Consider the following 27,734-nt stretch of genomic DNA (forward strand, 5'->3'; position numbering starts at 1 on the left):
AAATTGTTGACCTCCATAGGTCTGGTTCATCCTTGGGAGCAATTTCCAAATGCCTGAAGGTACCACGTTCATCTGTACAAACAATAGTACGCAAGAATAAACACCATGGGACCACGCAGCCATCATACAGCTCAGGAAGATGAATGTAGTTTGGTGTGAAAAATGCTGGAGGAAATAGGTAGACAAGTATCTATATCCACAGTAAAACGAGTCCTATATCAACATAACCTGAAAGGCTGCTCAGCAAGGAAGAAGCCACTGCTCCAAAACCGCCATAAAAAAAAAAAAAAAATAAAAGCCAGACTACAGTTTGCAAGTGCACATGGGAACAAAGATCTTACTTTTTGGAGAAATGTGCTCTGGTCTGATTAAACCAAATTGTACTGTTTGGCCATAATGACCATCGTTATGTTTGGAAGAAAAGGGGTGAGGCTTGCAAGCCGAAGAACACCATCCCAACTGTGAAGCATGTTGTGAGGGTGCTTTGCTGCTGGAGGGACTGGTGCACTTCACAAAATAGATGGCATCATGAGGAAGGAAAATGATGTGGATATATTGAAGCAACATCTCAAGACATAAGCCAGGAAGTTAAAGCTTGGTCACAAATGGGTCATCCAAATGGACAATGACCCCAAGCATACCTCTAAAGTTGTGGTAAAATGACTTAAGGACAACAAAGTCAAGGTATTGGAGTGGCCATCACAAAGCCCTGACCTCAATCAGATAGAAAATGTGTGGGCAGAACTCAAAAAGTTCCAAAATTCCAGCAACTTATTGTTAGAAGCTTGTGGAAGGCTACCCAAAACGTTTGACCCAAGTTAAACAATTTAAAGGCAATGCTACCAAAAACTAACAAAGTGTATGTAAACTTCTCAACCACTGGGAATGTGATGAAAGAAATAAAAGCTGAAAGAAATCATTCTCTACTATTATTCTGACATTTCACATTCTTAAAATAAAGTAGTGATCCTAACTGACCTAAGATAGGGAAAGTCTTCTACGATTTAATGTCAGGAATTGTGAAAAACCGAGTTTAAATGTATTTGGCTAAGGTGTATGTAAACTTCTGACTTCAGCTGTACTTTATGTAATGAACTGGATTCTTTTTGGCAAAACTCCATTCTTACATCCTAATTCCCCTCCCATGAAAGCTGGGAGGAAGAAAGAAAGAGAGAAATTTCCTGTTTTAGAGGAGAAGTCCAAATTCCTTCCATGTGTGGAGACAGAACTCAGCTGGTAATGAGACTTTAACCATTTTCCTGTCAGTTGGCCACCATTGACGTCTGTCTATAGAACAGCATTTTCCCAAGTCACAACAGCATTATAACCTCACAATTGTAATACACGCACATACGTATCAGAGATTTTTATTAGTAAGGAAGTGAGTCGTGGGCTAGAAAGATTCAAAGCAGGTGAATATTTATTTTAATATTCACTTCAAAAGTAGTGAATGCTGTGTTAATAAAACTCATGTTAGCACAAAGAATGGGGGTGGGAGGTAGGAGAAATATTTCCTGTTTTAGTTAGAAAAGAAAGAAACATTTGGACAAGGTGAAAAAGGCAGAAAAAGCTTGCTGACATCTGCAGAGAGAAGTGGGGAGGCAAAAGAAAACAAACAAAAAAAAAACAACACAGAGGTGAAAGAGGACTGAGAAGAGAGAGAGAGCTCCTGAGAGGAGGTTGAAAGAAATGTGAAAGGAGGAGAGGTTTCTGTTGAAAGAGTGAACATCAGGAGGGAGGGATAACTGTATATATAAAGTAAGGGAGAGAGAGAAAAGGCTAAACGGAGGAAACTCACAGGGATTTATTGACATACGCAGTGATTTAGGTTGAAAGAAATGTGAAAGGAGGAGAGGTTTCTGTTGAAAGAGTGAACAGGAGGGAGGGATAACTATATATAAAGTAAGGGAGAGAGAGAAAAGGCTAAACGGAGGAAACTCACAGGGATTTATTGACATACACAGTGATTTAAACTGGAGATGAATCTAACAGTGATTCTGGTGGCTGTCGTGGGCTTCACTGCTCTGTCCTGCTGTGACTCTGCCAACAAAAACTCAACACTGACCATCACAACAGCTGATCTGTCACAGGTTAGGATTTTAAAGATTCTTTTAGGGGGAATGATCCATTTACTATGTCAAATGATCCAGTTTCTATACATTTAGTGTTACTTCTTTTGCACTTGTACAATAATTGATAGAATCTTTTTGCCCGGTTTGTTATGCTGCCCTAGATTAAATAAATGCATGCACGGTAGCAATTTTATTTCAGTGGGTATTGATTTTTGGTTGCCAAAGACATCTAGCAATTGGCCTAGAAGTGATTTGTGTTTAACATTTTGTCCAAACCAGAATGCGAGAAAAAAGTGATAAGTAGGGCTATCAATTTTTTAATTGAATTAATTACATGATGTGCCGATTAATTAATCAAATTAATCACAATTGCATATGCTGTATCAGTGATTACGGAATAAAATAATTTATTAAATTAATATATTAAAATAATTATAAACAAAATAATGTAAATATGGCTTACACTTGACAGCGATCTATTTTGCAATTGAGTTAAGAGTTTGAGTTAATCTATCAAAGGACATGATACATCTGTGTCAAATAGATGCTTTTGGAGCATCTCACATTGGTTGCATCGCTTCTCACTTGTTTTCAGCGTCTTGCGCCCTAAATGCCTCCTTTTTAGGATGCTGCAAGTTAAATGTAGATTCAAACTTTGAAAAAATGCATCTCTTGCATTCTGCTCAGTCCAGCTGAATTGAATTGCAATAGCGTGGCATTTTTGAAAGCCTGCCCCGTCTCTGCTGTTCTCGTTGGTTTGATGAGATGCGTTGCCAGTACAGCCCCAAGCTGAGGCTTTGCTGACTGTCCTCTACTTTCCCAGATTTGGAAAAACATCAAGGTGTTACTTTAAGCTTCAATTGCTCCTATAGTTGGAGAATTCCTTATTAAAGAAATTATGTACAGTCAGGGGGCATGATTAATTGGATTATGCATTATTTTTCATATTATGAATCACACTAAGTTAACTTGTTAAATCGATGTCCTTAAATAAAAGCTACTTCTTTCATGTTAATGAGTTCTGGAGTCTGGAATCTGGATTAGCCATGAAATCTACAAGAGACGAGGGACAGGACATTTTGTCGGTCACATTGGATAGCCTTGCCCACAGTGAAATCTCATTGGTCAAAAATCCCATTCCAAATAGCTATATTAAACATCAATATGTTCTGATTGGCAGTGAATCTTTGTGCAGCATTGTCACTTTCAGTGTGGACAGACAAAGTTACTGAAAACTTGTTGCATTATGACGATCAGCAACAGTCATTCATTGTCAATGACAGTTGGTGATTTGATGCAATCTTAGGCGATGTGACAAAAGTGTGGTGCACACTGGATGACTCAAGCTCATCACCTTTGATGTTTTGAGTGTGCAACTGATCCGCAACTAAAAGTCTCAGTTCGCAGCACGTGGACGTTTTTGACGGTTGTGTAGTGTGCACACTCCTGCGACTTACACGACTAGTTGCAGACGCTATGATGGATTTCAAACCTATTTGAAATCTTGCAGACAAATTGTCAGGTGTGTGCACCGTCCTAACGAGTGACAGACCAGCAATGAGCAAAAGCCAATGAAATATAGAGGGAGCAAGAGGAGAGGGGCCATTCACACAGAATGAGTTTTTGCGTAAAAAATAAAAAGGAAGAAAAAAGAGCGAAAAACAAATGGAACAGAGTGCAGGTGGGTTGATATTTGAAAAAATGTGAAGTTCTTTTAACTTGACACATCATCTTAAAACCACTGGCACTGGACACTGAAAAAGCAGCAAGATGTGTCCCAACGGTCAAAGACCTTTGCAAAAATGCCTCCTGTGTGAACAGCCCCAAAGTCATTTAGCAGGTGCTGTACTCCAAAGTGATGTGTATAGTACACTTATTACAGGGACAATCCAACTGTAATATGTGTACTATAACAAATTTCCAGGTACAAGTCCTCAGCTTGAACCACTACACCGCACCTAATCAGGTTGTATTAGGTTACTGTCTAGTTTTAATGAAAACTGTTTGCTTGTCTAATTCCCCAGGCGAGAGATTTCAATGAAGAGACAGTTAGAGGTCGAGGGGACACTCCTGACATCATAGAACCTGAACCAACCACTGCTGTCTCGGACATCGAGAGCACTTACAACTACATCTGTGTGTTCCTCCATCACTTATTTCTCTTACACAGTGCCACAAAAGCAAGCCAAAACTATTGCAACAAACGTATATGCAAATTTTTCAACTTGCAACAACACTCGTCTCAACTTGCACAAATGATACACTATTAATCAATTGTGTTGATGTAACTCTTTGATGCATTTCTTGTATTTATGACCTGACAAGAAGGCTTGTGAGTGTTTATATTTTAATAGTCTTGGCATGTGAATTGCAGAGTGAAACTTGAGCATGTTATTTCTTTGTAATAATTTCATAAAGTTGGTATAATTCTATCCCAAAAACTAGTTCTTAAAGGCATTCCTAGAATCCAGACACCTTGTCAACACCTTCCCCCTCCAAAACACAGTTTAAGATTTCTCCACTAAGTCTATTCATTCTCTGGTATGCAGCAGCATAGCTGACTAATGAAAGACTTGATTCACTTTGTCTATTTATAAATTTCCACAGTGTCTCGGCTGGCAGCAATGGATCAGGCCATCCACAAGCTTAATGTGGGACATTACACACTGGACATTAAAGTTACACAACTTCTGGACAGCATGTCACGTCTTGACAGTAGATTAGGCGACACTGAGGATACTATACAACAGGTTTCATCCTACTGCATAGATAATCGCAAAGAGATTGGACGACTAGAGGGTTAGTGGGCTCTACCATGTCTTTACCACACTGGTTGCCTGTGGGTTCACAGCACTAAAATGGTATAATTGTAGTGATAGATGGAAATCTAGTAGTGAGAAGTCTTTCTATGCCTAAAAATAACATTTTCCACCACTGATGAGCTTACCAACTATACAAGTAAGCTGGTGACAGTCTATCCACATTATTATCGAGGGCAGTATTCTTCTGTCCTAGCTGATCATGAAACCGTCCATGGCTCAATATGGGCCAATCCAAAAGGTTAAGGAAATTAATTTTGATGTAATTTTAATACCAGACATATGGCACTAAACTCACTATGAAAATTAAATTATATCCAAGGCACCATTTTGGGTTCCTCAGCTGCCACACCAGCAGAGCCCTCTGGAGGTCCTCCAGACAACCATTTATTTCTCTGAGACACTCTCAGTTCCTGAAAGAACCCTGAGGACAGTCACCAGCTCCATCATTAACCACATCTTAAGGGAAAGGCTTTAAGGCATTTGAAATATATCTTGAAGTTCCTTGAGGAATAAAAATAAGAGTATTTGAAGCTCCTTCAAAGGGCGCCTGGAGGATCTTTAAAAGGTTCTGCCAGTGTGGCATGTAAGCCTAAACCTCTACCACTAGTCCCAACCATTAATTTCTAAATCCTGCCTCTTAACCCCATCCATTTCATCTGACTCTGATCCTAGTCCCCAGCCAAAACCCAACCCCTAACTTCCAACCCAATTCTATTTTTTCTCAATTGAATCCCTAACCCTAGCCTATTTCCTATTCCAAAAAAAAAACAAAAAATAAAAAAATAAAAATAAAATCCAAATCTTAATATAATAGAGAAAAACCACACATGCTACCTGTGTTGGTCCTAATCTACTGATCCAAAAAAACTAAAATAGATAGTAAAGTTGTTCCAGGAATGAAAAGAAAGTTGCTTCAGGAATATGTAATACTTGGGCAAATCACTGTAGGTGATATTATATTACTCCATTAGACTGTCTTGAACTTTGTACTGATTAAAAGTGTACTGCACTTTATTGAAATCTGATGAAAATTACTGATTAAACCACTTTGTTGTTCCAGGATGCCAGAAAGGTCGTAAAATGGGATACAAATGCATTCTGGCATACCGCTTGTATGAAACCTATGCGGATGCATCTCAGAAGTGCCATGAGCGGGGTGGACGCATGGCTATGCCTCGAGACCGCAAGGAGCAGGAGGCTTTGGCCGAATATGTAAAATCAGTATTCCATGGAAACTGGCCTGTTTGGCTCGGGATCAACGACCAGCGCTCTGAAGGCCTCTACCTATTTGAGGACACAACTCGTGTGACTTACTTCCAGTGGAGAAAGCACTTCTTGTCAAGCCAGCCAGATGGCGGGAAACGAGAGAACTGTGTAGCTATGTCATCAGATGATGGAGACTGGTGGGACACCTACTGTGACAGACGCATTTATTACCTATGCGAGTTTGACCTCTGACCTTGATAAATTCCTAGATGAAGCAGCTCACTGCTAATTAAGATTGAGATATTTTATATATATATATATATATATATATATATATATATATATATATATAAAGAGCAGCTATTGACTGTTTCTAAAAATTACAGTTGTTGCACATGTAGAATTAGGACCAATGAATTTAAAGGCCCCATGAAATGATGAACAGAGTTTTCTTATATGTGTATCTCTTTTTGAAACAGGAAGTTAGGGCAGGACACATCAAAGCCCTAAAAAAATCATTTTTTTTAAAAAAATACCCAATAGTGTTTAGTTTGTCACAGCCTGGCATAATACTTATTTTGCTACCAGTTTGTCATGTGTTATATCTAGTTGGTGGCAGGTGGTATTTAGGGGAGAGGAGGTTCTCATTCTAGAGAGCATTTTAGAAGACAAATATTTTGTACACGCTCCTGCATAAAACATGTGTCATCAATATTTTTGGTCCCAGAAGTTGTTGGTAGCAAAAAGCATATCTGCTCAATTTTTATTTTGGCGACATTAAAAGTACTAGCACTGTGTTGTTCTACTGGTGGTTTGTGACACAAAAATGGGTCGCAGGTCTGTTGCTCACAGCAGGGGGAAAAAACAATGCTAAATGCACACAGAATGCATGACATGCCCTCGTCTTTGAAAACTTTGAGCAAAACTAACCAAGGTAAAATAAAATATAACCCAGACTACATTAAACATGGGTTCACTTGTAAAGAAGTATAAACATGATTCTGTGCAACTGAGTTACTGCAGAAACAGATAATAAACAAATAAATACATTGTAATGTTTGAATCCAAATTGATCCCATTTTGATTTCTTAAAAGAGAAAAAGAATCCTTTATTTGTAAAAACTGGATTTGAAAATCAAGAATAAATTAAAACAGAATTTTTAATCTGTTTGATGTTTAAAGATTTGTATTATTCTAAGAGTGTGTGTGTGGTTAACTTTTTTTTTAGGTTTCATTAGTGCTGCTTTGGACTCTTGTTCAAAACCGTAACAGAAAAGTGCTTTCTTTTTGTCCTAAAAATTCTCAAGAAATATGGTTTGTTGTTTAAAACTTGTGGAGTATCTGTTTTCAAAGCTTGAATGGATTTTGCTCTTATTGAAACAGGTTTAAGGTGAAATCAGACTCTTGATCTATGCTGAAAGGTAGATGAAAATATTTGTTCTGTCTCAAGCCTGGTTTTCTGTCCTTTACAATTGCTGCATGTCAGACTGTACAATTTAACCCCAGTAAAGATGCCAAGACATTGGCATGTTTGACATCAACTGTCTTCTATGGACATCTTTTAGGACTTTCCTCACGATTGACAGCATATAGCACTTATTTTTGCAATATTTTGCCTGGTTCACCCTCGGTTTTTAATGGCCTTGTGCTATTTAATATTTTCAAAAGTAGGCAAAATTGCATGCAATTAATTAGGCAAAAAAAGGCGAAAGCAACTTTTCACAGCTGCCATGGTAAGCACGGCTTTAATTATTTCAACATCAGTTAGACAAGTGTGGCTAAAGCCCTATTCGGACAGGATTAGTTAGAAAACAAATATTTTGATTTTGTCAGAAAAACAAACAAACAAACAAAAAAAAAAAAACCTCACTAGAATTTCATGCAGTAAAGGGATGGAGCAGACTCACACCCTCAACTCTTGGGGAAAAATACTTTCTGTGCTCCCACACGTAATCCATTTTGATCGACTCATCTCAGTAGGCTTCAACACAAACAGGAAGTTAGATGACAAAATTCGGAAGAGCGGAGAACAGAAAAGGGGCGGGGCGAAATAAGTTGAATAGACCATTTCAAGGACTGTTCGTTGGTGACGTCACTGTTCCGTGAACATTTCCTGCTTATCAAAACAGAGATCATTTGGCAGAGATGGGCCACTTCTATTAAAATGAATGCAAGAAATTGTAACGTTCAACGGCAGTCAACGGTCAACGAAAAAAATACAGCCTCATCACTGCTGCTTTTAAACACCGAGCGCGCCTCTCCTCGGGAGACTGGTCTCTACCTGCTGGCATCTTCACGGGTCCAAGAACGGAGAGGTTAGGGTCCGGTGCGAGTTAGATGCGACGCCGGATATTGGAGCACGCGTCGCGGCCGGGCGAGTGAAGCTGGTGTTATGGACCAACTAGGGATCGTGTTAACTGGGGATGTGCGCGTGCACGTGAATAATTGTACTTATATTTTCAGCAGATTCGTTAAATGTGAAATGTCAAGGAGCAAAGAAAAGACGTTTTGCACATTATAAAAAATTTTGGTATCATTATTAAACCGAGTTTTTTTTTTCTTTTTTCATCGATGTCTGTTCTAATGAATTTGACTTTGTTTAAGAGCGATTTTAACCGTTTCACAGGGTAACATGGTTGACCATGTTAAGTGGGACATTGGTTTGAATGGGAACTGGCGATTACATTTGTCAGAGCAGTAAATCGCATGTTAAATTATTTTATTTGCAACACTAAAGCATCATATTCTGATATGTGTCAATAATCTACTTTCAATTACTTTTATTTATTTATAATGAATAATGGCGTGATTAACTATAATAATTTTAGTAACGTTCTCCTACCATTAAATATAACAAAGTGAAAAAATAATTATAAATGGGGTACTGGTCCAGTGGTAAGTCATACTGGCAGTAAACACTGTTCCGCGCAATCAGGACAAATTTGTAGCTTTGCTGCAGATTATGATGTATTTTTACAGGTCTATTGAAAACTATTTTGTAAATCACAAACACAGACACAATTTATTATATTGTTTTAAATAAATAAATCAAAATTGCAACTGAATCTGACAGCCAGTAATTACAGTATACTGTACTGAATTTTCTGAGAATGGTTGAATTACTGAGAGAGAGAGAGAGAGAGAGAGAGGGGGGGGGGACGTGAACAACATTTTCTAAAGTTTACAGGCTTTTTAAAATTGTCAAACAATTTTAAAATTTAAGATTGAACAACAGCAATATGTTACGGAAGAAATTTCTCATGCTATTGGTCAATTTGGCCTTTGTACTTGCTCTCCACCAAAAATATTGCACTGTTCTGAAAGATCATCTTTTGGCAGTGTCATGGGTAGTCAAACATACGACACTGTCATGCACAGAACCTTTGAAAGGTAAAAGATGGTATTATAATAATTTAAATAAAAATGCAAATACTCACAAGAAATTGAACCCATGTCTGTTTGCATGGTTAGCAAACACCACCCCTAGACCAACAGACTTTCTATGTGAACAGTAACAATTGTTTTATCAAGTTTATCAAGCTATTGTTTCTTATTTTTAGTAAATAATATAGACCTTTTGTTGACATATCAGGCTATGATGCTTTAGTGTTGCAAATAAAAGACTTCCACAAGCGATTTACTGCTCTGACAAAATGTAAAAGCCAGTTCCCATTCAAACCCACGTCAACATGGGCAACCATGTTACCCTGTGAAACCATATTAAAATCGCAAATCATGGCAATCGTGTCAAATTCATTGGAACAGACATCGATCATACAAAGCGAGGTAATAAAGATACCACCATTTTTTATGATGTGCAAAACAACTTATGTGCACGCGCACATCCCGTTAACACGATCTTCAGTTGATCCATACCACAGGCGACACACGCGCCTCGGCCAATACAATTTTACTGCTTATTTGAAATATGTTTTTATCGTAATCTTGACCAACCGTTTTGGAGGTTTCGGTCTCTCCCCATTCAAGTAGATAGGAGCAGCACTGTCATGACGCTTGTTTACATAGAAAAATATGCCCAAGAGCGTTCCAGAAACGGCCGAGCAGTGGACCTGGAAAAAGACACTTTTGTTGAAAGAATCCGGAAACACTTTTGGACAGTTCTAATTCATTTGTTTATGTTTACATTCTTGAAATGGTCTACAATGTGCTTATTAAAGCTACACTATGTAACTTTTTTTGTTAAAAAATAGCAAAATGTTATTAATGAGAGAGCGCAACAAAAATCCATCTTCCAAACCATGTTTTCACTTTATCCAAATACACTTTGATAAACCTATAATAATGATTTATATTTTAGAGCTGTCTGGACGGATTGCACGGGAAATTGCATACATAGCCTATGTCATTCACCTGTGCGTGTTGACGTCATATCCATACACAGAGAAAATAAGCTCCGGCTACTGTAGCACGTGTATGGTGTGGGAGTAGCGTGAAGCTGAAAGTTTGTTGTCACAACGAACGAGAAAAATTGACCATGGATCATTCAAAACGGCAAACCTCCGGGGAATCACCGGTGGTAAAAACAGAGTCTCCTAGCAAAAAGTGAAGGTATAGTGACAAGAGTCCGTAAAAAAACCCAAATCAACATCGGCTTGGCTTTTCAGAGGTGGTGACAACTCCGAGATCTGCGATATTGAGAGATTTATAAGCGACCCTGAAATGGCTTTTTCTTACTCAATAGGTAAGATATTTTATTGATATGGTTTATGTATAATTGTGTAATCACACACACACTCATGTCTGTCTGTGTGTGTGTAGTGAAATACAATAATTATATAGTAATCGGTGCAGAATTTTAACTTGCTAGCACACGTGTGTATTTTTCTTAATAATGGCAATAATTTATATAAATAAATCCTTTAGTCCTAGGCTTGCCAAGGACATGTGAGTCTTGAAATGATGTTGACCACTGGTTGGTAGCAATGACAATCTATAAATGAGTTACTACCATGGTCTGTTTGGCCAGAATATCCTGCAGTTATAAAATCTTTACAACGTTTGACCTTATCAGACTAGCAATCCTTATTTCTAATGTTAACGAACGTTGCCTAACTTTTGTCATTTATTTCAAAACATCAATGTTTCCAATAAGTCAAAACAACAGCATAAGATATGGCACTTACCTGCTCAGATGACTTGTTTTCGGATATACGTCTTTTCCTTTCTTTCGTTATTTATTTATCCATTCACTCTGATAAGATGTCCTGTATCCATGTGTGCCTTGAACCACATTCATCCGTGTTAGAGTTAGGGCCAAAGGTTACATGGTGTAGTTTTAATTATGCAGGACATATTAAAAATGATCATATACTGTATCTTTGATTATAAGAAGAAATTGATTGGAATATTTGGCTAAATACAACAGAACAGAATCTTGTATTACACTCTTGAATTAAAAATATGGACAGTCCCTGCACATCATGTAATTTTATGTTCCAAAATGCGGGGCTCAACACAATTTCCAGCACTCACTCTGCTCAAATCATTATCAAAAACTGCTAGTTTCTCTTTTACATGGGTAAATATTTAATATTTAAAGGTCTCAAGTGCTGGAAAGTGCAGCTTTACAGGCTTTTTATTAATTCTCATTGGATTAATATTACCAGGGTTTATTTTTACGGACCGTTTTATAGTAGGTAGCCACGCTGCAATTTTTACCGGCACGGAAACGCAGTCCTGAAAAATGTCTGACATTACTGATTTGCACAGGATTAAAATTACTGAGAAGCTCTGGTAAATATTACATTACCCCACGTCCCCATATAAAACTAATTCCGTCCGAATAGAGCTAGAAGCAGGGGCGTAGCAGTCATTTTAAACATGGGGGGGACATGGCTATCAGTAGGTGGCTCGCACAGACCCAACACTTACAATGCATGTAAGTTACAGTATATATTAATATACAACTATGATATAAGCAGTGGCGGCCTGTGCATTTTAAGTCTAGGCCTTCAGTGTTATTCATGCCATTAAGAAAACACAGTTCCACAATGATTAAAGACACCATATGAGCATCATACATTACTTCGCAGCCAACTAATAATACCAATTGACATTTTAAAAACTCATCCACGAACGAAAGCCAAAACTTGAAACGACACTGAATGCTCAAGGTAGCCTAATCTTAACTGTAGCATGATTGTTTTGTGAAATATATTATTAAATAAAGAGTCGGATACATCTCTCAAATGGATATTCAAAAATCATAATTTTTCATATGAATCTACCAGGGAGGTCTATAATACTTGGAAAAACCTATCTGATAATATTTGCGAATGTGACAGCGGGGGCGTGGTCAAGCATCTCTCCGGAGAGAGAGAAAGCGGTAAGGGAGCTTACACCTGAGTTAAATTATGTCTAACACCTGCCTCTAATTTCAGTGAGCACGGGGAGAGCGGCATAAATAGAGCCACACCGCAGCTAGGAGAGAGAGCCTGGGCACCAGAGACCCAAGTGTGAAGCGAAGAGTTTATTATTGAAATTTATTTTGTGAAATAGTTTGTGTATTTTTTTAGACTAACTTAGTGAACAACATAAAAGCCCTGAGAGTGTATATCTGTCGCAGAGAGGAAAATAAAAACCTGAACCAGGAAACCTGCTTCTCGCCTCCTCCTTCCACTGGCAGTGTTACAGCAATTTAAATGTTGCTTGCAATAACTTTCACTGAATGCTCAAGAATAGTGATGCCTGATTCTTGAACGAATCGTTCTTTTGAGCCGATTCTCAGCAAGTAACCAGTTGAGCCGGCTCACAACATCAAACTGAATCAAACTTTAGTTCCTGGTTGATGACGCAAGACGCACATCTGAAGTACCTGTACTGGCTACGCAGCACAAAAGCGGAGGGAATTTCAAGACTAGCATATGCTGCCATATCTTTAGACCTTGATAAAACAATCTGTAAGGAAATTGACAAATTACTTTATAATATATAATATACATTATATACGAAAATCTGTATTAGCAAATAGCTACTGTAATGGAGGTCTTAACTTTGTAGATTTCACAACATTGAACTACACATTTAAAATGAACTGGGTAAAAACATACTTAAGAAATTCATCTTCTATTTTAAACATCATATCAGAACATATCTTTTCCAAGCTGGGAGGATTACAATTTCTGATGTTATGTAATTTCAACATAGACAAAATTCCCATTGCTCTGTCTAATTTTCATAAGCAGGCTCTTTTAGCATTATCTATTGTTTTCAAGCACAATTATTCTCCAACCAGTTATTTTATCTGGAATAATATGAATATTTGTTACAAGCATATGTCCTTGTTTTTTGAAAAGTGGTTTAGAAATGCTATTAATCTTGTGAACCAATTATTCAATAAGGATGGTCATCTTGTTCACATATCAAGAACTTCTATTTTATTTTAAAATCCCTATCACCCCCAAAGAGTATTCTATTGTGTTTGATGCTATTCCGACTGAGGTCATTATTTTATTTAAAGTTCATATGCCCTTTTATTCATCTTGTTCATATATAGCTCCACCAGATCCAGCTGACACACTAGTAGGTACAATTTGTTTTAAACCTAATATGAAAAATAATAGACATATTCGAGATTTTTCCCAAAATGATTGTGTTTCCAGGCCAAATGTATTTGTAACTTGGAATAGATCTGTAAAAAATATTGTGTGGAAAAAGGTTCAGACACTTCCTGATAGGGATGCACCGATCCGATACCTGGATCGGTATCGGCTCCGATACTGAAGCTTTTAGATGGATCGGGTATCGGTCCGACGAGCCCGATCCAAATCCGATACTGTGTGTTAGTCATGTTCGTTACAGTCAAGCTCCAAAAATGACATAGAACCATAAAAACACCCTTAAAGCAGTTCATATGACTCGTGCATTTTATTCAAAGCAACTTGAAGATGTGCGATAGCTCTGTGAATCACAAAAGGCTGTGTTTAATGGAATAAAATGTAATAATCAGCAATATGCATTCACATATGGCTTTATTTAAATGTTAAACGTTAGAATTACGTACTAGTGAAGTCATTACGTAATGACGTAAAAGAACCGCTGAATCATATTTTGAACCGGTTCACGGAAATGAATCGAACCTCCCATCACTACTCAAGACATCCTAATTTACACTTTGAAAACTCCTGGTGCTGCAAAAACAATGCAAAAAGCACTTACCAATTTAATTGAAGTCAAAATCAGCCCTCCTTTACTGCTTAATAAATAAAACGATTACACAGTCTTGCAGAATGTCTCGGGTTTATAAATCCATAAGGATCTCTTTCTCAGTGGTGATAATGGCAGTGATGACTGCAGTCTCTGTCTTGATCTCATGCTCTTTGAAATTACATACATTACTTAATGCGTGATTGCGTCACTCAAGGCCAGCAATAAGCAAGTATAAGTCTCTGCAGAACAGTAATGGGTGTTTTCAACTATGTGGGTGTTTTCAAACCGGGATGGGCATTTCCAAACTATCCAATAAAGCTAGGGAATCTCAGTGTAGAAATCAGTGGGCATTTCCAAACAGGATGAGCGTTTCAAAATTAACCAATAAAGTAGGGAATCTCAATGGTTTGAAAACGCCCACTGATTGGGAAAAGCCCATTTTTGTTCTGCAGAGATACAAGTCTGGCTAGAAGGGACATATCCTAAAGACCACACCCACCAAGAGCAAATAAATCAATATGACTGGCTGATGAATCAGACAATCTGATATTAGATACCCATTCATTTGCACTGTTGAACGATTCAGTGGAAATTCTGAAGGTTTAAGGGGGTGGAGCTCAGACTCATGCGCTGCTTCGGAATGCGATGTGTGAAAGAGCCAAGTATAGGTCTCTGCAGAACATTAATGGGTGTTTTCAAATCTGTGGGCGTTTTCAAACCAGGATGGGCATTTCTAAGCTATCCAATGAAAGTAGGGAACCTCAATGTAGAAATCAGTGGCCATTTCTAAACCAGGATGGGCATTTCTAAACTATCCTATGAAAGAAGGGAATCTCAATGGTTTGAAAATGCCCACTGATTGGAAAAAGCCCATTTTTGTTTTGCAGAGACATAAGTATTGAAAGAGCCATCACATTTTGCTTGTAAGCATCAAGGAATAAATTCTGATTGAATAAACTTTTAGTTTTTCCCTATTCATTTGTAGACAAATTAGTTGTGGAAAGCAATTAAAAATACACTGGTAAAAAGGTGAATGAGAATGACATGATGAAAAATATTTATTAGGCATATTAGGCCAGCAGAGAAGGCTTTGCTGGCCCTGAGAATTCGCTACTGGATGTAAGTATTATATACTTATAATATTTTAAAGATCCAAGTATTGCAAATTAAATGCAAAATTTAGCAATTCTGCAGTGCATTGTGGGATTTAAATTTATCCAAGTGGCTCAAGTGTTTTGACTACATTCACCAAAATTCATTCAGATCCATTTAATGATTAATTCAGTGACCATTTCTGGTGATGTCTTGTGTGAAATGAGTTAGTCACTGAATCAACAATAAAAAGAAAATTTTAATTCTTTAAAATTTGTGTCTACAGACCTACAAAGAGGATTTAGTAGAGGTTTTATGCATTATAAGAACAAAGCAAATCTATCATTTCCCTACAGTTTGTGAGCTGCCGAGTATGACTCTTATCAAAAGACAATAATAATAGTCTTATATTATTAAGAGTTTCAAAAACATCCATACGTTTTCATGTATAAAAAAGTGTGTCTACATATCAATTGAATTCAGTAAAATGCATAAGTGTTCTAAGAACACAGCAGATCTATCTTATATCGCAAGATAGTTTTTAAAAAAACAGGAGCTGATGTTAAAAATAGCTTTACATATTTAACACAGATCTAGTAATCTGCTTAAATTGGCAAAAAGAACTGATCAAACTATTACCTCACAAACATTATGTAAAAAGCATAACTTAATGAAGACTCGGGCACTGAAAGAAACTCCACTTACAATGTGTGCTTAAAAGAAGAATTGTCCTTTGTTGTTTTTTTCTGAAGTGCTTTTCACGTAATGCTGCCAATCCAAAACTATATGCCTATGTTTGTGTGTTCCTCGTCTCTACATTAATCATTTAGATCAGCATCAATGCCGATAAAAAACATGGATAAATGAGCATTGTTGAAAGCGACTTTATAGAAATGAACGGAGCCGCATTGATTAATAGCCTATTACGTAAGGGTTGTTTCGGCTCACGAAATTCACCTGTGATTGGCTGGATGGTTGATCAGTCAGCCCAAAGTAACAAAACAAAGAATACTGTAGGCAAATCCACCATTTGGACTACGTATGGGTTTAGCTTGGGAAAGTGTGAGGGACCGAATCACCTTTTTTAAAGAGAGCGGGGGACATGTCCCCCACGTCCCCCCTGGCTGATACACCCTTGGCTAGAAGTCAGTAGTGGTGGGCCCAAATCCACATGTTTGATGACAGGGAGTGGGTCCTAATCTTACACCTCAACAAGAGAAGCTGAATTTTTGTGTGAGTGCCTACAGGCACATCTGCTTCATAAGGACATGCTGTTAAGAAAAGCCTAGGGGAATCGAATATGCGTATTTAGACGTAGGTCAGATGTCCAGATATTGGAAATGTATCTGATTTATAACCACATTTGGAAGTGGCTCAGATCAGATGTGAAAAAAATCAGATCTCGTGCGGATTTTTGCGTTTACACGTGTGCAACAATATCCGATCTGTGTCAGATGTGAGTAACAAATCAGATTTTTTGTGACAGTGTAAACACAGCTGACAGCAGAATCTTTGCGAAAATTGTACAGTCTGAAAACCAGCCCTTTATTCAACAAGGACGTCAATTATCAAAAAAATCCCAACCCATATTTTTAAAAGATTAATTCCATATTTTATTGCTCTATTTGTAAACATTTACCCTTCACATTATCCTGATTTTAAACAGTAGTTAAACTTCACAAGCTGATTTAATTTTTATTCAATATAATATATTTAATATATAAAACAATTAAGTTAATCATCTGATTTCATGTGAGTGAAAGAGGTGAGGCAGGTTTGTGCTGACTCAACAGATGAGAAGCTGTGATGACCAGAGGCTGTAAATCCCCATCAGAGAAAACTCTTCATAAGTATATGAGTTTGAGTCAAATCTTCATCTATACATCCTCTGGGAGAGCTGTCTCTCTGGAATCAACCTAGAAACATGTGTAAACATGTATCTCAATCACTCATGCACAACACTGTCTGTACTAATGTCATAATGTCCCCAATACACTGAAATTACTGTCTTATCGTGTTCCCTTTAAAGGAATATTTCACCCCAAATTGAAAGTTCTCTTATCATTTACTCACCCTTATGCCATCCCAGAACTCAAATGAAGATTTTTAGAAGAATGTCTCCGCTCTTTTGGTCCATACAATGCAAGTGAATGGGTGCCAACATTTTGAAGCTCCAAAAATCACATAAGTCAGCATAAAAGTAATCAAGAATACTCCAGTGGTTAAATCAATATCCTCAGAAGCGATTTGATAGGTGTGGATGAGAAACAGATCACTTTCACATTCTCCTTCTTGGGTTTTTGGTGATTCACATTCTTTATGCATACCACTCCCTACTGGGCAGTGAGAAGAATTTCAAGCACAAAAGGACTTAAATACTGATTGGTTTCTCACCCACACCTATCAAATCACTTTAGAAAATATGGAATAAAGCACTTAAGTTATATGGATTACTTTTATGATGCTTTTATGTGCTTTTTGGGGCACCAACATTTTGGCACCCATTCACTTGCATTGTATGGATCTACAGAGCTTAAATATTCTTCTAAAAATCATAATTTGTGTTCTGCAGAAGACAGAAAGTCATACACATCTAGGATGGCTTGAGGGTGAGTAAATGTTGAGAGAATTTTCATTTTTGGGTGAACTATCCCTTTAATGTGAGTCTCAAACTAATAACATCTCTAAGCAGATAAGCAAAATATTTTTGGTACAATCCTAAAGTACTGATGTTGCAGTCAATATACATCAAAACTGTACCACTGAGCAAGGCTCTTTACCTTAAGTTGCTATAATGATTCAATGTATTTTCAAAGCTAAAGGTAAAGTGTGTTATTTCTGTACCACTAGCATTACCAAACAGCAAAACAATGGCACCATTAACACCTGGTATTAAAGGAATAGTTCACCCACAAATGAAAATTCTCATCATTTACTCACCCTTATGCCATCCCAGATGTGACTTACTTTCTTCAGCAGAACAAAAATAAAGATTTTTAGAATAATTTCTCAGCTCTTTTGGTCCATACAATGCAAGTGAATGGATGCCAAAATTTTAGCATAAGTCAGCATAAAATGTAATCCATACGACAGTGGTTAAATCAGTGTCTCCAGAAGCAATTTGATGGGTGTGGGTGAGAAAAAGATCAACATTTAAGTCAATTTTTACTATAGATTCTCCTCCCTACTCAGTCAGTCTCCACTTAAACTTTCACTTTCACATTCTTCTTGTGTTTTTGGTGATTCACATTCTTTATGCATACACCTCATACTGGGCAGGGAGAAGAATTTCTGATCTGTTTCTCACCCACACCTATCATATCACTTCTGAAGACATGGATTTAACTACTGGAGTCATATGGATTAATTTTATGGTGCCTTTATGTGATTTTTTTTTTTTTTTACTTGTACTGTATGGACCTATAGAACTGAAATATTATTCTTAAAACCTTAATTTGTGTTCTGCAGAAGAAAGAACGTCCATTTGGGATGGCATGAGGGTGTGTAAATGATGAGAATTAAAATTTTTGGGTGAACTATTCCTTTATCATCCACCTCGTGTGATCCGGTCACAAGTGGACAGCAATAAATACTGGTGTAAACAGGGTCCAAAATGTTTTGTGATCAATCGGAGGAAGAGAACATTTGTAGTATAAACACTAATGCGTCCTGAACAAAGGCGAAGGACTGCCTACTTGCCCAACGTGAAAAGCTTTACAAGTTATTTATTTATTTATTTAATAAAAAAATATGATTATTTAAAAAAAAAAAAAAAAAAAAAATCACACACTTCACCTTTACGGACAAAGCACTTTGGGCAGTATTCTCTGCAGAATAGAACAGCTCTTGTGTACAGTTGCAACTCTAAGCCAAATTGAGGTTTTTGAAAGGCTAATATTACCAATTTTATTTTGGGTATCTTTCCAAATAGATTAGTAGATTCTATGACTGGCATTCAAAGATTCAAAGATGGTTTAATGTTTCAGGAAATTTAACTTCTTATCAGAAAAGAGGGGAAGCAACTAAAGTGGCTCAATGCAACATACTAAAAAAAGCAAACATTAAAGACCTTTTCTCCAGTGAGAAAATTTAAGAAGCATGAGCAGAGACGGCAGCCAAGATCTGTGTAGCTGATGGTCTGTCCACAGGACTTTTACATTGGTAGGAAAATATCACTTTACCACCCTCATCCAGCAAAAAATCACCACCCATCTGAGAGAGAGAGAGAGAGAGACAGAGTTTTAATCCATTTTCAAGAGTCCTAGACTAAGGGGAGACACATGTTTTTTCTCTCATTGAGTGTTATGCAATATATTCAGAAGTATTTGCGTGCAAGTCTATTACAGGAAAGTAACTTATGAATGTCACGCCCTGTATGCAGTCCGACATTCCTTTATGCAATAAGTGTTTACAGTGTGATAAACTTGTGGACAGACATCCAACTCTGTCACTTCAGTGTTTCATTCATACTATTGTGAAGAAATGCTGTGAGTGTCACCTGAAATAGATCGTTGATAAACTGATGTGGCACCTCTGGGAACTGTCGATTTATCACCATAAATTCAGAGTAGTGGAGCAGTGACTTAAACTTCATCACCTTGGCAAAGGATGAACCCAGTCTGAACGCTTGATACACCTGTGACATCACACCCATCAGGAATGGACTTTTCAGCACAAATCTACACATACTGTAAATTTAAAACTACAACCAATCTTCAGGCTATTTTCGGGCCAGTTAAGAAAGTGCTTAAGTAATTTTGTCATGTTTAATGATCCTGCAAATTTGATCCTTTTAAAATTTTGTAACAGGTCTTGTTTGTAACAGTTCTCACGATGACGCTGCTTGTCAAGCCCCATTTGCAATGAAAGATGCTAACTGATTATTACATTGTTTTCTGCCATTACAAATTTATATAGCATCAACAAAAATGACTACTTATAAAATAAAGGTTTACTGATGTTGTAAAAATAAAAAATACTACCAATGACAAAATTCAGCAAATACAGGAAAGATAAAACTCTTTTACAAAACAATTTTAATCATAGCTTTAAACATCTGCTCAAAATTAATATCTCAATAACCCATTTATTTAATTTAAATAATTAATAATTTATTTTCTTTTTGTATATATTTTTGGAAAATAAATTACAAAAAAATTAATTGGGGGTAAGTCCTTTGTATGTTTATTATAAACAAATAAAAAACTACTACAAAAAATGTACTGTATTAAACTTAGGTTAGGTAAAATCACTCTGACTTTAACAAACACTGTTACATCCCATCCAAAGCATAGTACATAATTTTCCAGAAGTACAAAACTTTTAAATGAATAAGGGAATGTTTTTTGGAATATGATGAAAAGACCCTTGTTTATACAAACTAGTATCTTAGATTAGGCAAGGAAAAGGCTCTACATAATCAGCTTTTTTAGATTCAATAGTCCTCACCACTCTCTCTGCATCAAATAACATGTCAAATTCAAAGCCTGTTTGACAAAGCCAGAATTTTGCCCCTTCAAAAGAACCATATGAAACCACCAGCACCCGCACTGACTGAGCTTCCAGAAGAGTCTGTATAAGAAAGAAAACAAGAAAACAGAGCCGTGTTGATGATTCAAAGCATATGGCAATGGCAACTTTGGAACGCTCACTACAAAAATAACAGCACAGCATTTTGTCTTGCCAAATATTTTTATAGAGAATGTAAATAATCCCAAAGCCTTTAAAAACATTTGGGTCATGAACTTGCAGCTGTACTGCTGTCATCTCTGATACTGACTGTGTTTGCAAATTGAGTTCATGCCTCAAATCTTAATTAACCAACAGCAGTTTTGAATGCTTTTTAACTGAGTATAGAGAGAAGCATTTGTGTCACACCCACAACATTATATGATGGAAGCAGCTTCGGTTGACTAGATCTTCAGGAGACACACAGCTCATATCTTCATTTGCGTGAGTTAAAAAAGCCCTACAGCTATGCTGCGGGCATCTCTGTTACTGACTGTGCTTGTAACTGTGCAGTGTCATCTCTGCTACTGACTGTTCTTGCAGCTGACTGTGCTTTCAGCTGTGCTGTGTCATCTCTGCAACTGACTGTTCTTGCAGCTGTGCTGCTGTCATTTCTGCTACTGACTGTGCTTACAGCTTTGCTGCGTCATCTCTGTTACTGACTGAGCTTGCAGCTGTTCTGTTGTCATCCGTTACTGATTGTGCTTGCAGCTGTGCTGTTGTTATCTTTGCTACTGACTGTGCTTGCAGCTATGCTACATTTATCTTTGCTCCTAACTGTCCTTGCAGCTTTGCTTTTGTAATCTCTGTGACGGACTGTTCTTGCAGCTGTGCTGTCATCTCTGCAACTGACTGTGCTTACAGCTGTGGTGTTCTCATCTGTTACTGATTGTGCTTGAAGATGTGCTGTTGTCATCTGCTACTGACTGTTGTTGTAGCTATGCTTGTGCCATCTTTGCTACTGACTGTTCTTGCAGCTGTGCTGCTCTCATATCTGCTACTGACTGTGCTTGCAGCTATGCTACATTTATCTTTGCTCCTAACTGTCCTTGCAGCTTTGCTTTTGTAATCTCTGTGACGGACTGTTCTTGCAGCTGTGCTGTCATCTCTGCAACTGACTGTGCTTGCAGATGTACTGTTGTTATCCGTTACTGATTGTGCTTGCAGCTGTGCTGTTGTCATCTGTTTCTGATTGTGCTTGCAGCTGTGCTATTGTCATCTGCTAATGACTGTTCTTGCAGCTGTGCTGTTGTTATATTTGCTACTGACTGTGCTTGCAGCTGTGCTGTTATTATCTGTTACTGATTGTGCCTGCAGCTGTGCTGTTGTCATGTCCTTTGCTCATTGAGCTTGCAGTTGTGCTGGAGTTATCTCTGTTACCGAATGAATGAATGAATGAATGAATGAATGAATGTTACACTTATTCTGACACTACACTCTAAGAGCTTTACATAGTGACTAGGGGACTCTCCTCAGCCACCACCGGTGTGCAGCATCCACCTGGATGAAGCGACAGCAGCCATAGTGAGCCAGTAAGATCACCACACACCAGCTGTTGGTAGAGAGGAGAGAGTAGAGTGATACAGCCAATTAACGAGATTATATGGAGGCCATGATTGAGAGGGGCCAATCTGGCCAGGACACCGGGGTTACACACCTACTCTTTTTATGAGAAATGCCCTGGGATTTTTAATGACCACAGAAAGTCAGGACCTCGGTTTAACTTCTTGTCCGAAGGACGGTGCCTTTTTACAGTATAGTGTCCCCATCACTATACTGGGGCATTAGGACCCACACAGACTGCAGGGTGAGCACCCCCTGCCCCACACCCCCTTAATGACTATGCTTGCAACTGTGCTCTTGACATCTCTATTACTCTCAGGTTATCTTACCTTGCTGTCCTTCAACTCAGTCAGGTGGTCTCGTCATGGCTGTCATCCAAAATGTCGGAGCAGGACAAGGAGAAGCTTCTCTCCCTTCCCCAAGTACTGACCCAGAGACACACTCCTATAAAAGTAAACAACACTTATTGTTATAAAAAAGATACACAAAAATAAACATGCACACCCACCATTTATTTTACAGATTAGGGCTGGGCGATATATCAGATTTTCACAATGTAATCGCGATGATCTTGCTGGTGATATAAAACCGAGCAATATCGTGAATATCTCAATAATTTCAATGCGCTTTTTATTTGTCCACAAAGCTTCCTGAAGAGCACGTTATTAGACTAATTTCACGGTACTTCAGGGTTGCACAATTAATCAAAATAACATCAGAAGCATGGTCATATGTGATTAATAAACTACAAAAAGCTGCAATTTAATTACATCAATACAAGTTCTGTGTGCTTTAGAGTGAACAGGTGATGCGCTGTTGTGTGCCCACATGTGGGGCTCGTGATACTTTCCACGTCTTGTGAAAGCAAAGTGATGCAGGTTCAAACATTTGCGAATTTCCAAACATTTGTAACTGCTAAATTATAATACAGATTAGGCATTTAATATCATAGGTAAATTGCAAACAAAGACAGGCAGAACATTGAGGACTTTATCTCTTTTTAATCTCCAATACTAAGCTATCTTTACGAAACATTGACCATTAACTATAAGTAGAGATAAGTGGATTTATAGCTATAACTAGGCATAATTCTGGATCATAGAAATGGCTCCCAGTTTCATAGACATCCTAGAGGGTATATAAAGATAAAAAAAGAGACATGATGTAGAGTAATAAAGTGTTGTAACTGATGGCCTTCATTGTTTCAACAGCACATTAGCCTGTCTGCTGGAGTTGTTCAGGACTGTGGCTACCACTGAATACGAACAGTGATCAGTGTATGCTTCTCTTACTCTTTAGTTTGAACATGTATAAGCGGTGCATCGGAGTTCAGCATCTGGGCTGCCGGATATTGTGAAAGAACTGTGTCACTCATTTGCATCTGAACATCCAAACGTTTCAAAAAGCTGTCCCACTCCACCTGTCAATCAAACAAACATCCAATTAGCACAATAAACTACTTACACACCCTTTTACTAAAGTGATACATTAATAAAATTCAGCATTTAAAAACAAGTGGTAATGTTAAAAAAGGTAACAAATGTATTACTTCCAGTTGCAGTAAGCCTTCGACATTATCTCGAACCTCAGCGTTCCTGTTAAATTGGGATCAAATGACAGTAATATTATGCATAATATTATGGCACTGGTTCACAATATGTAAGCGATAATGTACATTCAGTCAAAATAAACTGCAACAGGGTGATCAGGACCCAACGTGAAGTGGATTTTATGATAATCACTGGCTGACTGTACCTTATCCTTCTTATGACACAGCTATTTACCAAATAAAGAAAGATATGGACATGAAATACTAATGATTTTTGTTCTGTGAAAAGAAAGTGTGCAGAGTGATCCGAGAGAAATGTTAATAGTTAATAATAATGTAGGAAATCGATTGCCTGGGATAAGTCACTTATATAGTTTACCAGTCACAATCAAAAAATATTTGACCACAGAAAGTCACGATTGGACCATCACAATCAAGTATTCCAGAGAGCCGTGATACAGTTGTGCTCAAAAGTTTGCATACCCTGGCAGAAATTGTGAAATTTTGGTATTGATTTTGAAAATATGACTGGTCATGCAAAAAAACTGTTTTTTATTTAAGGATAGTGATCATATGAAGCCATTTATTATCACATAGTTGTTTGGCTCCTTTTTAAATCATAATGATAACAGAAATCACCCAAATGGCCCTGATCAAAAGTTTACATACCCTTGAATGTTTGGCCTTGTTACAGACACACAAGGTGACACACACAGGTTTAAATGGCAATTAAAGTTTAATTTCCCACACCCGTGGCTTTGCAATTAGTGCCTGTGTATAAATAGTCAATGAGTTTGTTAGCTCTCACGTGGATGCACTGAGCAGGATAGATACTGAGCCATGGGGAGCAGAAAAGAACTGTCAAAAGACCTGCATAACAAGGTAATAGAACTTTATAAAGATGAAAAATGATATAAAAAGATATCCAAAGCCTTGAAAATGCCAGTCAGTACTGTTCAATCACTTATTAAGAAGTGGAAAATTCTGGGATCTCTTGATACCAAGCCAAGGTCAGGTAGACCAAGAAAGATTTCAGCCACAACTGCCAGAGGAATTGTTCGGGATACAAAGAAAAACCCACAGGTAACCTCAGGAGAAAAACAGGCTGCTCTGGAAAAAGACGGTGTGTTTGTTTCAAGGAGCACAATACGACGATACTTGAACAAAAATTAGCTGCATGGTTGAGTTGCCAGAAAGAAGCCCTTACTGCACCAATGCCACAAAAAAGCCCAGTTACAATATGCCCGACAACGCCTTGACACGCCTCACAGCTTCTGGCACACTGTAATTTGGAGTGACGAGACCAAAATAGAGCTTTATGGTCACAACCATAAGCGCTATGTTTGGAGAGGGGTCAACAAGGCCTATAGTGAAAAGGATACCATCCCCACTGTGAAGCATGGTGGTGGCTAACTGATGTTTTGGGGGTGTGTGAGCTCTAAAGGCACGGGGAATCTTGTGAAAATTGATGGCAAGATGAATGCAGCATTTTATCAGAAAATACTGGCAGACAATTTGCATTCTTCTGCACGAAAGCTGCGCATGGGACGCTTTTGGACTTTACAGCACGACAATGACCCTAAGCACAAGGCCAAGTTGACCCTCCATTGGTTACAGAAGAAAAAGGTGAAGGTTCTGGAGTGGTCATCACAGTCTCCTGACATTAATATCATCGAGCCACTCTGGGGAGTGCGGTTCATGCAAGACGACCAAAGACTTTGCATGACCTGGAGGCATTTTACCAAGACGAATGGGCAGCTATACCACCTGCAAGAATATGGGGCCTCATAGACAACTATTACAAAAGACTGCACGCTGTCATTGATGCTAAAGGGGGCAATACACAGTATTAAGAACTATGGGTATGCAGACTTTTGAACAGGGGTCATTTTTTTCTTTGTTGCCATGTTTTGTTTTATGATTGTGCAATTCTGTTATAACCTACAGTTGAATATGAAACCCATAAGAAATAAAAGGAATGTGTTTTGCCTGCTCACTCATGTTTTCTTTAAAAATGGTACATATATTTCCAATTCTCCAAGGGTATACAAACTTTTGAGCACAACTGTATATTGTGTATATGACATTTTTCTACTCACTGAAAAAACTGTTCCCATAAATTCTCTGCTTCCTTTTTGTTCTTCACACCCAAGCTGAAAGTAAACATTAGACATTATTAAATTTCACATAATTATTGGATGAAGTTTACCTTTTTACAGAACAACAAATACTAATACATGGACCATGGAGAGTTTAAAGAGTACCTGTTGAAGAACTTTGCCCCAGCTGACATCAGACCAAATAAAGGTTGAATTTTCTGATAGGCAATTTCATGCAAAGAACCACCTAAATAACAATAATTAAATATAATATATGAAAAGTTTTGAAACTCTTGACTGAAATGTTTCTCATGATCTTAAAAATCTTTTGATCTGAAGGCGTATGCTTAAATGTTTGAAATTAGTTTTGTAGACAAAAATATAATTGTGCCACCATATTAATTTATTTCATTATAAAACTAAAATTTAATAAAATAAATAAATAAAAAACGTTTTTTTCCAACATAGAACTCCTTCAATACTGTTTAAAAAGCATCCCAGGGTGATACCTCAAGAAGCTGGTTGAGAAAATGTCAAGAGTACATTTCTGAAAATTCTAGGCAAAGGGTGACTATACTTTGAAGATGCTAAAATATAACACAGTTTTGATTTATTTTGGATTTTGTTTAGTCACAACATAATTACCATAGTTCCATTTATGTTATTCCATTGTTTTGATTACTTTACTATTATTCTAAAATGTGAAGGAAAAAATAAAAAATAAATAAATAAAATAATGAACGAGTGTTTAAAAACTTTTGATCGGTAGTGTGTGTGTGTGTGTGTGTGTGTATATATATATATATATATATATATATATATATATATATATATATATGCTGGGTAATGTCATGCAAAAGTTCATTATTCAATAATATATAAAAATATTTGATGCAATTTGAAAAAAACATGACGTAATTTCTAGTTCATTTCTAGAATCTAGTTCATGTCATCAAAGTTGAGTGTTTGCACAAATTTGCAACTCCACTGTCTGGCAAAGTAGCAGCAGTAAATAGTTAAACACCAAAAGCTTTGTAATACCTTTCGAGATGTCTTTCTCCACATACTCCAACGATATTCTTCCAAAAGTGGCCAGTTCTTTCAGAGCTTCTATGAGTGTGTTTTGGTTCACTGTAGTGGCCATGCTTAGCTTACACTGTGTGCGTTTTGTTACAGTCAGTATGTACACAACACATACGTATGCGTTCACAATTGCATTGCAACCTTCCGTTACTGGTCCATCTTGATCAGCGTTGAGCAAAGTAACAGATGACTACGCCGTCGCTAATTTACGTCCAAATAATAACAGTTAGTAAATTTAAAAGGCATTGAGATGAAAATACATATATATATATATACACATAATTTAGACTGATCGAATTTGACCAATTTGAAACCACTTCCGCGACGTTGAGCACCGCCTTTTTCCAGCACAAAACACTTCCTTAGAACACGTACCACCTAGTGGTCGACTGAAGAACTGCATACCACAATGCAACAATTACTTCCCTGGATTGTGGATTGGCTTTTCCTTGCCTGGCCCATTAACGTATTGAGAAAGGGAAATTTAACACATAAATTGGGACATATATATATATATATATATATATATATAAATTTTTTTTTTTTTGGTCAGATCTAATCTTCCATGTAT

The 27,734-nt window shown here is 37.4% G+C and overlaps 2 protein-coding genes across 2 annotated transcripts; one reads left to right on the forward strand and one right to left on the reverse strand.

The window, feature by feature from the left end:
• The first annotated feature begins 1,076 nt into the window (after positions 1 to 1,076).
• On the forward strand, positions 1,077 to 7,268 carry clec11a (C-type lectin domain containing 11A). The gene is made up of 4 exons (XM_051654874.1): positions 1,077 to 2,090; positions 4,097 to 4,208; positions 4,680 to 4,871; positions 5,955 to 7,268. The coding sequence occupies exons 1-4, from the start codon at positions 1,980 to 1,982 to the stop codon at positions 6,350 to 6,352; spliced, it is 813 nt and encodes a 270-aa protein (XP_051510834.1). The 5' UTR covers positions 1,077 to 1,979; the 3' UTR covers positions 6,353 to 7,268.
• An 8,209-nt stretch (positions 7,269 to 15,477) lies between these two features.
• selenol (selenoprotein L) lies at positions 15,478 to 27,500 on the reverse strand. The gene is made up of 10 exons (XM_051654871.1): positions 27,122 to 27,500; positions 26,246 to 26,327; positions 26,081 to 26,134; positions 23,982 to 24,027; positions 23,725 to 23,852; positions 22,762 to 22,876; positions 20,810 to 20,932; positions 19,860 to 19,997; positions 19,431 to 19,573; positions 15,478 to 17,277 (listed from the first exon to the last, which is right to left on the reverse strand). Exons 1-9 carry the CDS (start codon positions 27,222 to 27,224, stop codon positions 19,451 to 19,453), a joined length of 912 nt encoding a protein of 303 aa, XP_051510831.1. The 5' UTR covers positions 27,225 to 27,500; the 3' UTR covers positions 15,478 to 17,277; positions 19,431 to 19,450.
• Positions 27,501 to 27,734: the final 234 nt, after the last annotated feature.

The sequence above is a fragment of the Myxocyprinus asiaticus genome, chromosome 25, assembly GCF_019703515.2.
Source record: "Myxocyprinus asiaticus isolate MX2 ecotype Aquarium Trade chromosome 25, UBuf_Myxa_2, whole genome shotgun sequence".
NCBI classification, from domain to species: Eukaryota; Metazoa; Chordata; class Actinopteri; order Cypriniformes; family Catostomidae; genus Myxocyprinus; species Myxocyprinus asiaticus.